General features: G+C 38.2%; 1 protein-coding gene across 8 annotated transcripts in view; it reads right to left on the reverse strand.

Annotated features, from left to right (window-relative positions):
* The window catches only part of herc2 (HECT and RLD domain containing E3 ubiquitin protein ligase 2), a 187,742-nt gene that overhangs the window by 98,157 nt on the left and 72,818 nt on the right, over window positions 1-16,767 (reverse strand). For 5 of the 8 annotated variants that reach the window (XM_062038930.1, XM_062038928.1, XM_062038929.1 and 2 more), the window contains exons 29-35: window positions 15,430-15,560; window positions 10,915-11,110; window positions 10,730-10,851; window positions 7,037-7,213; window positions 6,836-6,972; window positions 6,615-6,766; window positions 4,847-5,038 (exon numbers count right to left, since the gene is read on the reverse strand). In XM_062038930.1, coding sequence (XP_061894914.1) covers window positions 4,847-5,038; window positions 6,615-6,766; window positions 6,836-6,972; window positions 7,037-7,213; window positions 10,730-10,851; window positions 10,915-11,110; window positions 15,430-15,560 — 1,107 coding nt within the window. The remainder of the gene's footprint in view (window positions 1-4,846; window positions 5,039-6,614; window positions 6,767-6,835; window positions 6,973-7,036; window positions 7,214-10,729; window positions 10,852-10,914; window positions 11,111-15,429; window positions 15,561-16,767) is intronic. The other 3 variants (XM_062038932.1, XM_062038931.1, XM_062038927.1) reach the window with 1 other exon arrangement.

The following is a 16,767-nucleotide window of genomic DNA, read 5'->3' on the forward strand; positions in this document are numbered from 1 at the left end:
ACACGGTCAAGCTCCTGCCTATCTTGACGATTGTATTGTACCATATGTCCCGGCAAGAAATCTGCGTTCAAAGAACTCCGGCTTATTAGTGATTCCCAGAGCCCAAAAAAAGTCTGCGGGCTATAGAGCGTTTTCTATTCGGGCTCCAATACTATGGAATGCCCTCCCGGTAAAAGTTAGAGATGCTACCTCAGTAGAAGCATTTAAGTCTCATCTTAAAACTAATTTGTATACTCTAGCCTTTAAATAGACTCCCTTTTTAGACCAGTTGATCTGCCGTTTCTTTTCTTTTCTTTTCTACTCTGCTCCGGGGTGGACCGCTAGCCTGTCCATCAGATGGGGACATCTCTACGCTGCTGACCCGTCTCCACTCGGGATGGTTCCCGCTGGCCCCACCATGGACTGGACTTTCGCTGATGTGTTGGACTTTCACAATATTATATCAGACCCACTCGACACCGAGGATGTCGTTGTGGCTTGTACAGCCCTTTGAGACACTAGTGATTTAGGGCTATATAAATAAACATTGATTGATTGATTGATTGATAGCATGTGCGATACAAACAGTCCTGCAACGTGTTTACTTGTGCGTGATATCACGTGTGATACAAGCAGGCCTGCAGAGTGTTTACTTGTGTGTGTGATATCATGTGCGATACAAGCAGTCCTGCAGTGTGTTTACTTTTGTGTGATATCATGTGCGATACAAGCAAGCCTGCAGAGTGTTTACTTTTGTGTGATATCATGTGCGACACAAACAGTCCTGCAACATGTTTCCTTGTGTGTGATATCATGTGCGATACAAGCAGTCCTGCAGCGTGTTTACTTGTGTGTGATAGCATGTGCGATACAAACAGTCCTGCAACGTGTTTACTTGTGCGTGATATCATGTGCCATACAAGCAGTCCTGCGGCGTGTTTATGTGTGTGATATTATTTGCGATACAAGCAGTCCTGCAGCGTTTTTACTTTTGTGTGATATCATGGGCGATACAAGCAGTCCTGCAGCGTGTTTACTTTTGTGTGATATCGTGTGCGATACAAGCAGGCCTGCCGAGTGTTTACTTTTGTGTGATATCATGTGCGATACGAGCAGTCTTGCAGCGTGTTTACTTGTGTGTGTGATATCATGTGCGATACGAGCAGGCCTGTAGAGTGTTTACTTTTGTGTGATATCATGTGCTGTACAAGCGGTCCTGCAGCGTGTTTACTTGTGTGTGATATCATGTGCGATACAAGCAAGCCTGCAGAGTGTTTACTTTTGTGTGATATCATGTGCGACACAAACAGTCCTGCAACATGTTTCCTTGTGTGTGATATCATGTGCGATACAAGCAGTCCTGCAGCGTGTTTACTTGTGTGTGATAGCATGTGCGATACAAACAGTCCTGCAACGTGTTTACTTGTGCGTGATATCATGTGCCATACAAGCAGTCCTGCGGCGTGTTTATGTCTGTGATATTATTTGCGATACAAGCAGTCCTGCAGCGTTTTTACTTTTGTGTGATATCATGGGCGATACAAGCAGTCCTGCAGCGTGTTTACTTTTGTGTGATATCGTGTGCGATACAAGCAGGCCTGCCGAGTGTTTACTTTTGTGTGATATCATGTGCGATACGAGCAGTCTTGCAGCGTGTTTACTTGTGTGTGTGATATCATGTGCGATACGAGCAGGCCTGTAGAGTGTTTACTTTTGTGTGATATCATGTGCTGTACAAGCGGTCCTGCAGCGTGTTTACTTGTGTGTGATATCATGTGCGATACAAGCAGTCCTGCAGCGTGTTTACTTGTGTGTGATAGCATGTGCGATACAAACAGTCCTGCAACGTGTTTACTTGTGCGTGATATCACGTGCGATACAAGCAGGCCTGCAGAGTGTTTACTTGTGTGTGTGATATCATGTGCGATACAAGCAGTCCTGCAGTGTGTTTACTTTTGTGTGGTATCATGTGCGATACAAGCAAGCCTTTAGAGTGTTTACTTTTGTGTGATATCATGTGCGACACAAACAGTCCTGCAACATGTTTCCTTGTGTGTGATATCATGTGCGATACAAGCAGTCCTGCAGCGTGTTTACTTGTGTGTGATAGCATGTGCGATACAAACAGTCCTGCAACGTGTTTACTTGTGCGTGATATCATGTGCCATACAAGCAGTCCTGCGGCGTGTTTATTTGTGTGTGATATTATTTGCGATACAAGCAGTCCTGCAGCGTTTTTACTTTTGTGTGATATCATGGGCGATACAAGCAGGCCTGCAGTGTTTACTTTTGTGTGATATCATGTGCGATACAAGCAGGCCTGCAGTGTTTACTTTTGTGTGATATCATGTGCGATACAAGCAGTCCTGCAGTGTCTTTACTTGTGTGTGATATCATGTGCGAAACAAGCAGTCCTGCAGCGTGTTTACTTTAGTGTGATATCATGTGCGATACAAGCAGTCCTGCAGAGTGTTTACTTTTGTGTGATATCATGTGCGATACAAGTAGTCCTGCAGCGTGTTTACTTGTGTGTGATATCATGTACAATACAAGCAGACCTGCAGCGTGTTTACTTTCTGTGATATCATGGGCGATACAAGCGGTCTTGTAGCGTGTTTACTTGTGTGTGATATCATGTGCAATACAAGCAGTCCTGCAGCGTGTTGACTTGTGTGTGATATCATGTGCGATACAAGCAATCCTGCAGCGTGTTTACTTGTGTGTGATATCATGTGCTGTACATGCGGTCCTGCAGCGTGTTTACTTGTGTGTGATATCATGTGTGATACAAGCAATCCTGCAGCGTGTTTACTTGTGTGTGATATCATGTGCGATACAAGCAGTCCTGTCTAAAGCTGGACAGCCATCTAAATGTCCTCCAATAAGCACACAATTTCTTCTATTTCAGTAAAGTCATTTACAAAAGTGAAACATGCTAGGCTATAGGCGACACAATAGCACACAAGCTAGACATACAGTGCCCTCCAAAAGTATTGGAACAGTGAGGCCAGTTCCTTTATTTTTGTTGTAGACTAAAAACATTTGGGTTTGACATCAAAAGATGAATATGAGACAAGAGATCAACATTTCAGCTTTCATTTCCAGGTATTTACATCTGGATCTGATACACAACTTAGAAGATAGCGTTAATTGTAATGGAACACAACATTTTTAGGTGAGCAAAAGTATTGGAACATATAAACTTAAAATAAATTAAAGTGAATAAGACTTCATATTTAGTTGCAAATCCTTTGCTTTCAATAAGTGCATCAAGCCTGTGAGACATTGACATCACCAAAGTTTTGCATTCTTCTTTTGGGATGCTTTTCCAGGCTTTCACCGCAGCCTCTTTCAGTTGTTCTTTGTTTTGGGGGGTTACTCCCTTCAGTCTCCTCTTCAGCAGGTAAAATGCATGCTCTATTGGGTTTAAGTCTGGAGACTGACTTGGCCAGTCTAAAACCTTCCACTTCTTACCCCTGATCAACTCCTTTGTTGTTCTGGTGGTTATCTTGCTGCATGATGAAGGATCTCCCCATCAGTTTGGTTGCATCTTTCTTTAAATTAGCAGACAAAATGTTTCTGTAGACTTCTGAGTTCATGTTGCTGCTGCCATCATGTGTCACATCATCAATGAAGATGACGTCCCAGAAGAAGCCATGACATTATGTTTCACAGATGATCTTGTATGTTTGGGATCATGAGCCGATCCTTTCTTTCTCCAAACGTTCGCCTTTCCATCACTTTGGAAGAAGTTAATCTTTGTCTCATCAGTCCCATAGAAGAGGCTCATCTCTGTGCCTTTTGGCAAATTCCAGCCTGGCCTTCCTGTTCTTCTTGCTAATGAGTGGTTTGCATCTTCTGGTGTAGCCTCTGTACTTCTGTTCATGAAGTCTTCTGCCAACATTAGATTGTGATACCTTCACTCCTGCCCTCTGGAGGTCGTTGCTTATGTCACTGAGGGAACTCTCCTGAAGGAATCAATAAAGTACTATCTATCTAGAAGTTGTTCTTTATAGCTCTCACAATGTTTCTGTCATCAACTGCTGATGTTTTCCTTGGTCTACCTGTTCCACGTCTGTTGCTTAGTACACCAGTGGTTTCTTTCTTCTTCAGGACATTTCGAATGGTTGTGCTGGCTATGGCCAATGTTTGTGCAATGGCTGTGATTGATTGTCCATCGTCTCTCAGATTCACAATTGCTTCTTTTTCACCCATAGACAGCTCTCTGGTTTTCATGTTGCTTCCACCTCTAAATGCAGTCTGCACAGGCAAACCTATCCTACCCAATCTGAAACTGAGCTCAGACATTCAGTGCTATTTATTGTGTGAATAATCAATGTCATTGTGAGACACCTGGGCAACAAAACACCTGTCAGTCACATGTTCCAATACTTTTGCTCTCCTGAAAAATGGGTAGGTTCAAACAAAAGGTGCTATCTTCTAAGTTGTGTATCAGATCCAGATGTAAATACCTGGAAATGAAAGCTGAAATGTTGATCTCTTGTCCCATATTCATCTTTTGATGTAAAGCCCAAATGTTTTCAGTCTACAACAAAAATAAACAAATTGGACTCACTGTTCCAATACTTTTGGAGGGCACTGTAGGTAATAACCATTGAACAATATTGCAGTGTAAAACATCACATTTGTCAATAAAAACAAGTATCAAAATAATGATAGTTACACATTACTTACACATACAAAGTCTCCAAGGCAGTTTTACAAAGTATCCAGTAACAATCAATTTCAGGCACCCCTAAAAAAGTATGCATGACACTTCTTGATATCGCATGGGATCAATCGATATCGGCCAACACTCAAGGCTCCGAAGTCGGTGTTATAACGGAGGTGTGGTCACATGACTCACCGATGAGTCTGAGGACGCTCTGCGTGAGGGCCAGTACGCCAGAGTTGAGCAGCAGACTCAGACTGTTGGCGCCATGTTTGAGGGACAGCATGTGTATCATGGCCAGCAGGAAGCGGGCCTGAGGAATGGTGCCCAGGCTCGGTCCAGCCGGGTTTTCGTTGGTGATGGTCTGCAGAGGGACCGGCTGCACCCCTGCTCGGGAGACAAAAACACCTCAAATCAAAGTAGTGTGGAACCTGGATTTACAAAACCCTTTATTGGAAAACTTTTCAATGTAAGAACTTTGATGTATTTTTGGGGAAAATATTTCATATTTTGTGTGTTTGCCATATTGTGGGGTGTATATTGTAGCATCCTGGAAGAGTTAGTGCTGCAAGGGGTTCTGGGTATTTGTTCTGTTGTGTTTATGTGGTGTTTGTCATTCTTGTTTGGTGTGGGTTCACAGTGTGGCGCATATTTGTAACAGTGTTAAAGTTGTTTATATACGGTCACCCTCGGTGTGACCTGTATGGCTGTTGACCAAGTATGATTGCATTCACTCGTGTGTGTGAAAAGCCGTAGATATTATGTGATTGGGCCGGCACGCAAAGGCAGTGCCTTTAAGGTAAATTGTTTAAAGTGATTTAGGGCTAGAATCACATTAGCTGCTTTGCTAGCCACCAAGAACGAGCCCATTTTTATATGGAATGCAAAAAAAATGTTTGTCTTGTCTCTCATAATGACTGTGAACGATAGGCAACATTCCAAAAATAAAGAGAAAGCTGATCCATCACGTCCTTGTTATGTTTGACACACAGTACTGTAGAGCAGTGTTTTTCAACCACTAGTGTGCCGCGAGATACAGTCAGGTGTGCCGTAGGAGATTATGTAATTTCACCTATTTGGAGTTAAAAATATTTTTTGCAAACAATTAATTATAGTCTGCAAATGATGTGTTGTTGTTGAGTGTCGGTGCTGTCTAGAGCTCGGCAGCGTAACAATGTTATACTCTTCCATATCAGTACGTGGCAGCCGGTAGCTAATTGCTTTGTAGATGTCGGAAACATGGTTTGTCGTGATCCCAGTATGCAGACGACAGTGGGAGGCAGCATGCAGGTGAAAAGGTGTCTAATGCTAAAACCAGAAAAATAAACAAAAGGCGAGTGCCGCTAAGAAAAGGCATTGAAGCTTCGGGAACGAATCTAAAAAACAGAATGCTGGACGACAGCAAAGACTTACAGCCACACCCGAACACGACATGACAATCAACAATGTCCCCACAAAGAAGGATAGCAACAACTTCAATATTTTTGATTGCTAAAACAAAGCAGGTACGGGGAATAGCGCTCAAGGAAGACATGAAACGGCAACAGGAAAAGTCACCAAAATAGGTGCGCAAGACAAGAAGTAAAACACTACACACAGGAAAACAGCAACAAACTCAAAATAAGTCACGGTATGATGTGACAGGTGGTGACAGTACACCTACTTTGAGACAAGAGCTATAGTGATGCATGCTTGGTTATGGTTTGAATTCATGTCCAACAATTGCGACTTTTTACTGTCAATATCGGCTGCTGAGTTACATTTTTTAACCATTTCTGCTGGTGGTGTGCCTCAGGATTTTTTAAATGAAAAAAAGGTTGAAAAACACTGCTGTAGAGCACTTTATATTGTAAGTGTTAAGCGTACAAAGCCATTATTCATATTCTCATTGTTTCTAATGGAGAAATACAAAGTTCTCCATTTACTGTTCGAGAGCCAACTCAGTTGGTAAACGGAGGCTTACCGAGCTCTTTGAAGCGTGCGCTGGCTTCCAGCAGGATGTGGCGAACGTTGTGGATGGCCCAGGAGTACAACTTGCCGAAGGTGACTTCCAGGAGCATGCGGTTGAAGGGAGGGATCAAATCCACATCCTTCAGGCAGTCGGAAAGAGGCTCTCTGAAAACAGAAGCCGGGCTTAACAAGGCAGAGCTTGGAAGTGACGCTGGATGGGAAACAAGTACCTACCCAATGTTGGTTCCTTCAGGTATGACCCTCTGCCAGCCACACAGCATGGCGTACTGCACCGAGGGCAGCAGGAAGCTCTTGGAGGCCAACTTCAACATGGTGTCGATGCCCTCCAGCCTCACCTCCGCCCGCTCCAGCTAGGATGTCAAAGGTTCAGCTTTTGTGGCCTCTTTACAAAGTTGGCCTTATTTGCAGCGTCACCTGCTTGAGGAGACACTTCCTCATCTTCTCCACGTCCAGAGGCTCCTCCTTCAGGGCGAACTCCACGATCTTGCTCATGAGGCTGGACTGGGGGAAGGGGCCGTGGACGCTGTGTTTCAGCCAGCGGTACTTCTGCACGTTGTCCACGCTGCTCAGGATAGGCTGCCACTTGTCCTGCTGGGGTTGGGGGGGACAATAATATTAATACCACACATAAATAAGATCAATAATTTACTCTTACCCCCCCGGAATTAAAAAACAAACATTTTATAAAACTGTCATTGCTGAGAAAATAATGAATCATAATCAATGTTATGAATTATTGACCTATTTAAGCATTCAAATATTCCACTTTGACATATTTTTGGGGAAAATATCGTATATTTTGTGTGTTTGCCATATTTAAAAAAAATGTATTTGGCAAAAAGTGCATAAAACAAAAAAACACATAAAAATGTAAAATTGCCGGATAGATCGGAAGTTGTTCTACAGATTTAATGATAAAATAAATTGTATGATTTATTTTTAACACTTTTATGAGTGGGGCACTTTTGATACTGGACAATTTTTGCGGGATTTGTATTTTATTTTATAAAACTATCATTGTTCAAATAATAATGAATCATAATCAATGTTATGAATTATTGACCTATTTAAGTATTCAAATATTCCACTTTGACATATTTTTGGGGAAAATATTGCATATTTTGTGTGTTTGCCATATTTAAAAAAAAAAATGTATTTAGCAAAAAGTGCATAAAACAAAAAAACTAAATAAACACATAAAAATATTTATAAAAACTTAAAGTTGACGGATAGATCGGAAGTTGTTCTAGAGAATTAATGATCAAATAAATGTATGATTAATTTTTAACACTTTTATGAGTGGGGCACTTTTGATCCCGGACAATTTTTGCGGGATTTTTAGTTTATTTTATAAAACCGTCATTGTTCAAATAATAATGAATCATAATCAATGTTATGAATTATTGACCTATTTAAGTATTCAAATATTACACTTTGACATATTTTTGGGGAAAATATTGCATATTTTGTGTGTTTGCCATATTTTAAAAAAAAAATGTATTTAGCAAAAAGTGCATAAAACAAAAAAACTAAATAAACACATAAAAATATTTATAAAAACTTAAAATTGACGGATAGATCGGAAGTTGTTCTAGAGAATTAATGATCAAATAAATGTATGATTAATTTTTAACACTTTTATGAGTGGGGCACTTTTGATTCCGGACAATTTTTGCGGGATTTTTATTTTATTTTATAAAACTGTCATTGTTCAAATAATAATGAATCATAATCAATGTTATGAATTATTGACCTATTTAAGTATTCAAATATTCCACTTTGACGTATTTTTGGGGAAAATATTGCATATTTCGTGTGTTTGCCATATAAAAAACTAAGTTTTCTTTGGCAAAAAGGGCATAAAACAAAAAAACTAAATAAAAACATTAAAAAAAGTAATAAAAACATCAAATCAACGGATACATCTGAAGTTGATCCAGAGGTTTAAAAATTAAATAAATGTATGATTTATTTGTAACACTTTTATAAGTGGGGCCCTTTTGGATCCCTGAAAATGTTTGCAATATTTTTTTTGTATTTTATAAAACTGTCATAGCTCAAATAATAATGAATCATAGTCATTGTTGGTATGAATTATTGAGCTATTCAAGTATTCAAATATTCCACTTTGACATTTTTTGGGGGAAAATATTACATATGTTGTGTGTTTGTCATATTAAAAACAAAGTTTTATTTGGCAAAAAGTGCATAAAACAAAAAAACAAAATAAAAACATAACATTTTAGAAAAGCTTAAAATCGACGAATAGATGTGAAGTTGTTCTAGTGATTTTAAAATAAAATAAATGTATCATTTATTTTTAACACTTTTATAAGTGGGGCCCTTTTGGATCCCTGAACATTTTTGCAATATTTTTTTTGTATTTTATAAAATTGTCATTGCTCAAATAATAATGAATCATAATCAATGTTATGAATTTTTGACCTATTTAAGTATCCAAATATTTCACTTAAACATATTTTGGTGGGAAATATTGCATATTTTGTGTGTTTGTCATATTAAAGACAACGTTTTATTTGGCAAAAAGTGAATAAAACAAAAAAACTAAATAACAACATGAAATCGACGGATAGATCTGAAGTTGATCTAGAGATTTAAAAATAAAATAAATGTATTATTTATTATTAACACTTTATAAGTGGGGCCCTTTTGGATCACTGACAATTTTTGAAATATTGTTATTTTTATTTTTTTAAACTGTCCTTGCTCAAATAATTAATGAATCATAATTAATATTATGAATTATTGACCTATTCAAGTATACAAATATTCCACTTTGACATATTTTTGGGGTAAATATTGCATATTTTGTCTGTTTGCCATATTAAAAACAAAGTAGTTTTTGGCAAAATGTGAATAAAACTAAAAAACTAAAAAACATTTAAAAAAATAATAATAAAAACATTAAAATCGATGAATAGATTTGAAGTTGTTCTAAAGATTTAAAAATAAAATTAATGTATGATTTTAACACTTGGATCTTTGACAATTTTTGCGGGATTTTTATTTTATTTTATACAACTGTCATTGCTCAAATAATAATGAATTATAATCAATTATTGACCTATTTAAGGCTCCAATTATTTCACATCAAATATTCCACTTTGAAACATTGTGTAGTTTTGCCATAGAAAATAGGGGTTGTCAAAAAAAACATAAAAACTTAAAAAACTTTAAACTTTTCATCGACAGACCGGAAGTTGATCTGGAGATTTAAGCATTAAATAAATATAACAAAATGAAATAAAATAATATCAATTATTTTTTAACATTTTTATGAGTGAAACCCTTCCGGATCTCTCTGACCACACTTCCCTCAAGGTTAAAAAATGTGTATAAATTGTAGGGAAGTCAAAAAATAAAAACCTATTTTCTAATTAATCGCAATTCTTATTTCTGTAAAAAAAACAAAAAAAAACATTAATTTTGGAATAAATCATATTTCTTATTTCTAAAAATTCTTAATCCATATATTTGTGACAATTCTTAATCCATTAAAAAAAAAAACTAAAATCGAGTTAGAGATGTCAAAAAAATCAACATTGATTTTCGAAAAAAATCGCATTTCGTATTCGTAACAATTCTTAATAAAAAAATTTTTAAAAATCAAAAATTTAATTAGGGATGACAAAAAAAACATTGATTTCTGAATAAATCGCATTTCTTATTTGTAACAATTTTTAATCTATTAAAAAAAATAAAAAATCGATTTAGGGGTCTCAAAACCCCCCCCCCACAAATTTTCGAATGAATCGCAATTCTTATTTGTAACTATTCTTAAAAGATTTTAAAAAGGAAAAAAAAAAGAAAAAAAAAAAAATCGATTTAGGGGCAATTCTAATTTGTAACGACTCAAATGATTTGAAAAAATAACATTGTAGCCTTACAAGCATTAACAATAGCATAAAAATAAATACCAATACATTTACAACAAAGAATAATTTTATTACCATAGTGTGTTAGTCTGTAACAGAAAATGCCTGATAAAAAATAAATCAACTCTTTATCTCTACGTCTATTTCAGCTCCTCATGTGGATCAATGATCCACTATCTCTATATCTACACATTATATATTAAAAAAGTACCTTGGCTGTCTTGCTTGTGGGTGATTTCCTATCAGGAGGCGTGGGGCTGATGTTAGCGTCTTCTTCTATGGTTCCTTCATTCTCCAGCTTGGCCTCCTCCACACCACTGGACTTCTTAGACCCTACACAGAAGAAAACATGAGGACCACTTGGGACCAAAAGCACCCGTGAGTGAACGCCACTACCTCTTTTCTTCCGGCGCTCCCGTATGAGTTTCTGTGCGATCCTCCGCCAGCGTGGCTGCGAGCTCAGCAGCTTGATCTTGGACACGATGGACAGGTCGTTGCTCACCGCCGGACGCAGCTCGTTGAAGAGGAAGCGCAGGCGCTCGATGACGGGCGCACACACTTCCTTGTAGGAGCGCCCTTGTTCTTGGTGGGTCTTCAAGGACACCACAAGGTTTCAGTACACAGCTTCAAGGTCAACTGAACACTTTTGGCAACATTTGGCTCTCAAATAAGACACTTTTTCTTTGGCTATTCTTTACACAGAAGAGAAGAAGCGATGGAAACGTGTGAGAGAACCACAGAAACTTATTAGGACAGTCATCAACACATCTGTCCTACAAACCCCAAAAGCAGTGAAGTTGTCACGTTGTGTAAATGGTAAATAAAAACAGAATTAAATGATTTTGCAAATCCTTTTCAACTTATATTCAATTGAATAGACTGCAAAGACAAGATATTTAACCTTCCAACTGGAAAACATTGTTATTTTTTGCAAACATTAGCTCATTTGGAATTTGATGCCTGCAACATGTTTCAAAAAAGCTGGCACAAGTGGCAAAAAAGACTGATAAAGTTGAGGACTGCTCATCAAACACTTATTTGTACCATCCCACAGGTGAACAGGCTAATTGGGAACAGGTGTGTGCCATGATTGGGTATAAAAGCAGCTTCCATGAAATGCTCAGTCATTCACAAACAAGGATGTGGCGAGGGTCACCACTTTGTCAACAAATGCGTGAGCAAATTGTCCAACAGTTTAAGAACAACATTTCTCAACCAGCTATTGCAAGGAATTTAGGGATTTCACCATCTACGGTCCGTAATATCGTCAAAAGGTTCAGAGAATCTGGAGAAATCACTGCACGTAAGCGGCAATACCCGTGACCTTCCATCCCTCAGGCAGTACTGCATCAACAAGCGACATCAGTGCGTAAAGGATATCACCACATGGGCTCAGGAACACTTCAGAAACCCGCTGTCAGTAACTACAGTTGGTCGCTACATCTGTAAGTGCAAGTTAAAACTTTACTATGCAAAGCGAAAGCCATTTATCAACAACACCAAGAAACGCCGCCGGCTTCGCTGGGCCCGAGCTCATCTAAGATGGACTGATACAAAGTAGAAAAGTGTTCTGTGGTTTTGACGAGTCCACATTTCAAATTGTTTTTGGAAACTGTGGACGTCGTGTCCTCCGGACCAAAGAGGAAAAGAACCATACGGATTGTTCTAGGCGCAAAGTGTAAAAGCCAGCATGTGTGATGGTATGGGGGTGTATTAGTGCCCAAGACATGGGTAACTTACACATCTGTGAAGGCACCATTAATGCTGAAAGGTATGTACAGGTTTTGGTGCAACATGTGCTGCCATCCAAACAACGTTACCATGGACGCCCCTGCTTATTTCAGCAAGACAATGCCAAGCCACGTGTTACATCAACGTGGCTTCATAGTAAAAGAGTGCGGGTACTAGACTGGCCTGCCTGTAGTCCAGACCTGTCTCCCATTGAAAATGTGTTTGGCATTATGAAGCCTAAAATAGCACAAGGGAGACCCCCGGACTGTTGAACAACTTAAGCTGTACATCAAGCAAGAATGGGAAAGAATTCCACCTGAGAAGCTTCAAAAATGTGTCTCCTCAGTTCCCAAACCTTTACTGAGTGTTGTTAAAAGGAAAGGCCATGTAACACAGTGGTAAAAATGCCCACATGACAACTTTTTTGCAAATTCTAAGTTAATGATTATTTGCAAAAAAAAACAAGTTTCTAAGTGTGAACATGAAATATCTTGTCTTTGCGGTCTATTCAATTGAATATAAGTTGAAAAGGATTTGCAAATCATTGTATTCTGTTTTTATTTACCATTTACACAACGTGACAACTTCACTGGGTTTGGGTTTTGTACAATGCCCCAAATTTTGCACCATTTTTTTTTTTTACCAGCTTCCGACACTTCAACCATCCACCCACACCGCTCTTCACATAAGTCGAACACAAACCATTTAGTTTTCCTGGCATTTCCAGTAATTTTCTCCCCATTGACAATGAATGGGAAATATACAAACCTCTGTTCAAATATTCCGAACGGTTCCAACACACTCCACTCACCCTGGACATTTCTACCAGAATTACAAATTCTAGTCATGCGTGCAATCAACTATTTTGTAGACTTGTACAAGAGTCAAGGAAGACAAAATGTCCCTCGTCAGTGACTGTTGTGATATGGCAACCGTTTGATATTTACCTCAGGGTCATACAAGTTTGTAATTGGCGCATGCTAACTTTTTTGGCCAATTTTGCTCCCATGCACCTTAGGGCAGTGTTTTTCAACGTTTTGTGAGCCAAGGCACATTTTTTTCCATTGCAAAAAATGCGGAGGCACACCACCAGCAGACATCATTTAAAAAATGAAACTCAGCAGCTGATATTGACAATAAAAAGTTGTTCTCGCATCACTATCGCGCTTGTCTCAAAGTACTGTCACATCACGCCGTGACTTATTTTGAGTTTTTTGGTGTCTTCCTGTGTGTAGTGTTTTAGTTCTTGTCTTGCGCTCCTATTTTGGTGGCTTTTCATGTTTTGTTGGTATTTTCCTGTAGAAGTTCCATGTATTACCCGCACCTGTTTTAGCAATCAAGAATATTTCAGTTGTTTTTAATCCTTCTTTGCGGGGACATTGTTGATTGTCATGTCATGTTCGGATGTACTTTGTGGACGCTGTCTGCTCCACATGTTGTAAGTCTTTGCTGTCGTCCAGCATTCTGTTTTTGTTTACTTTGCAGCCAGTTCAGTTTTAGTTTCGTTCTGCATAGCCTTCCTTAAGCTTCAATGCCTTTTCTTAGCGGCACTCACCTTTGGTGTATTTTTGGTTTAAGCATTAGATACCTTTTTACCTGCACGCTGTCATCTGCACATTGGGATCACGACAAACCAAGTTCCCGACATCTACAAAGCAATTAGCTACCTGCTGCCACTTACTGATATGAAAGAGTATTACACGGTTACTCTGCCGAGCTCTAGACAGCACCGACACTCAACAACAATGGCACATTTGCAGATTATTATTACTGGTTTGCAAAAAATATTTTTAACCCAAATAGGTGAAATTACATCATCTCCCACGGCACACCAGACTGTATCTCACGGCACACTAGTGGTTGAAAAACAACACTTTGTTCATGCAACCAACCTTTCTTCCCACGAACAAAAACTATATGTATATCGAACGCATTTTTAATTGATATCGATTACGCGTCTATCACAATATATATATATATCCATCCATCCATTTTCTACCGCTTATTCCCTTCGGGGTCGCGGAGGGGCGCTGGAGCCTATCTCAGCTACAATCGGATATATACACTACCGTTCAAAAGTTTGGGGTCACATGGAAATGTCCTTATTTTTGAAGGAAAAGCACTGTACTTTTCAATGAAGATAACTTTAAACTAGTCTTAACTTTAAAGAAATACACTCTATACATTGCTAATGTGGTAAATGACTATTCTAGCTGCAAATGTCTGGTTTTTGGTGCAATATCTACATAGGTGTATAGAGGCCCATTTCCAGCAACTATCACTCCAGTGTTCTAATGGTACAATGTGTTTGCTCATTGGCTCAGAAGGCTAATTGATGATTAGAAAACCCTTGTGCAATCATGTTCACACATCTGAAAACAGTTTAGCTCGTTACAGAAGCTACAAAACTGGCCTTCCTTTGAGCAGATTGAGTTTCTGGAGCATCACATTTGTGGGGTCAATTAAACGCTCAAAATGGTCAGAAAAAGAGAAATTTCTTCTGAAACTCGGCAGTCTATTCTTGTTCTTAGAAATGAAGGCTATTCCACAAAATTGTTTGGGTGACCCCAAACTTTGTATGTATATATATATATATATATATATATATATATATATATATATATATATATATATATATATATATATATATATATATATATATATATATATATATATATATACATATACACTACCGCTCAAAAGTTTGGTGACCCCAAACTTTGTATATATATATATATATATATATATATATATATATATATATATATATATATATATATATATATATATATATATATATATATATATATATATATATATATATATATATATATATATATATATATATATACATACATGGGCCTCTATACACCTATGTAGATATTGCACCAAAAACCAGACCTTTGCAGCTAGAATAGTCATTTACCACATTAGCAATGTATAGAGTGTATTTATTTAAAGTTAAGACTAGTTTAAAGTTATCTTCATTGAAAAGTACAGTGCTTTTCCTTCAAAAATAAAGACATTTCAATGTGACCCCAAACTTTTGAACGGTAGTGTATATATTTTTTATCGCCCAGCCCTAGTCTGTCCACATAAAAACACATTGACAGCAAATGACTGAAAGGTAACATCTGCATGATATAGAATATTACCTGTACACGTGCACAGGCACCCTACCTTGATCAAAGAGCACTTTGCCTGGTAGACCATGCGGCACACGTCAATCACAGATTTAGGGAGGGACCTCGGCTTGCCCTGGTCCCCCGCCGCCAAGGCACACTGACTGACCAGTGAGAGAGCAACGTGACCTGAGACCAGAAGAGGAAGAAAAAAAAATCATTGGCTTTTGACATCCAGTTGTCATAAATAGCATGTAGGGCAGGGGTGTGCAAACTGCGGACCATAGCTACTTTTTTAACAGGCCGTGGCACAATTGTTAGCATTCTAATATTAGCATTATAGCTTTGTTTGCAAATTTGGCAGGTCAGCGTCAAATATTTTGTTACTTGACAAACGCTACCTCTTAGCATGCTAATAGGTTAGCTTTTTTTAGCTAAATTTATAGGTACACACCAAAGTCATATTTTGGTCCTTGACGTATGCTAACTTTACCATGCTAGCATTTTTAACAACATCTTAAGGTATACATCACAGAATATTAGGGTGACCATTTCCATGACACCAAAAAGGAGGACAATTTGCGGCATATGACACCAAAAAGGAGGACATTATGCGGCATATCAATAAATTACTATGGTGTACATAGGACTCTGGTATACTCTTATTTATAGTACAATTTCGAGTGGTTTAAAGATGATGTTTGTGTGGCTGAATAGGAAAAAATATTAAAGTCAAGCGTTTGTTAACAGTATTTGTATTTATTCAATACATTGTGGTGTTCAAAAAGTGACCACTGAGATGAATCTTTTCAAGTGCCGCAAAGCATAACATGTGTGGACTTAAATGTATACAACAATTAACAGGTAACATATATAATTTTTAAAAAATGTGAGCGACATCAGACGTGCACACTGTGGCCACACCAGCGTCACACCTGTCCCAAACCTGACATCATAACAATTTAAATGTTTTATTAAAATAATTTTCTGATATAAGTGATTTTGCCCTCTTACAATGACAATAACAAAAAAACATGTTTTCATGACCTATGTGCTAGTATTGTATGTCTGGCTGCGGGTCCTGCCTTTAAAAGAAATGTTACCCCTTTCAGAGATTACATTTAGTTCCTGTAACTTTCTGTCTGTAAAATACATCTTTTTATTAGCATTTATGAAATCTAGTGACAATATTTCATGAATAATATCCTTATATTTCTTAATAAATGGCAGTAAAATAAGCACACATCTGATTGAGGAGTCAGAGTGTTACAACCTGGCATTTACACATTGTGTGGCGTTGGGGTTGTCCGACTTTTTGTGTGGCCATAAACGCAGCACTGGCTAAGTGCCATGAGTGCGTGTGTTGGTGCAGGTGAGCGAGCGAGCGGCTTCTGTT

This window comes from Entelurus aequoreus, linkage group LG27 (genome assembly GCF_033978785.1).
Source record: "Entelurus aequoreus isolate RoL-2023_Sb linkage group LG27, RoL_Eaeq_v1.1, whole genome shotgun sequence".
NCBI classification, from domain to species: domain Eukaryota; kingdom Metazoa; phylum Chordata; class Actinopteri; order Syngnathiformes; family Syngnathidae; genus Entelurus; species Entelurus aequoreus.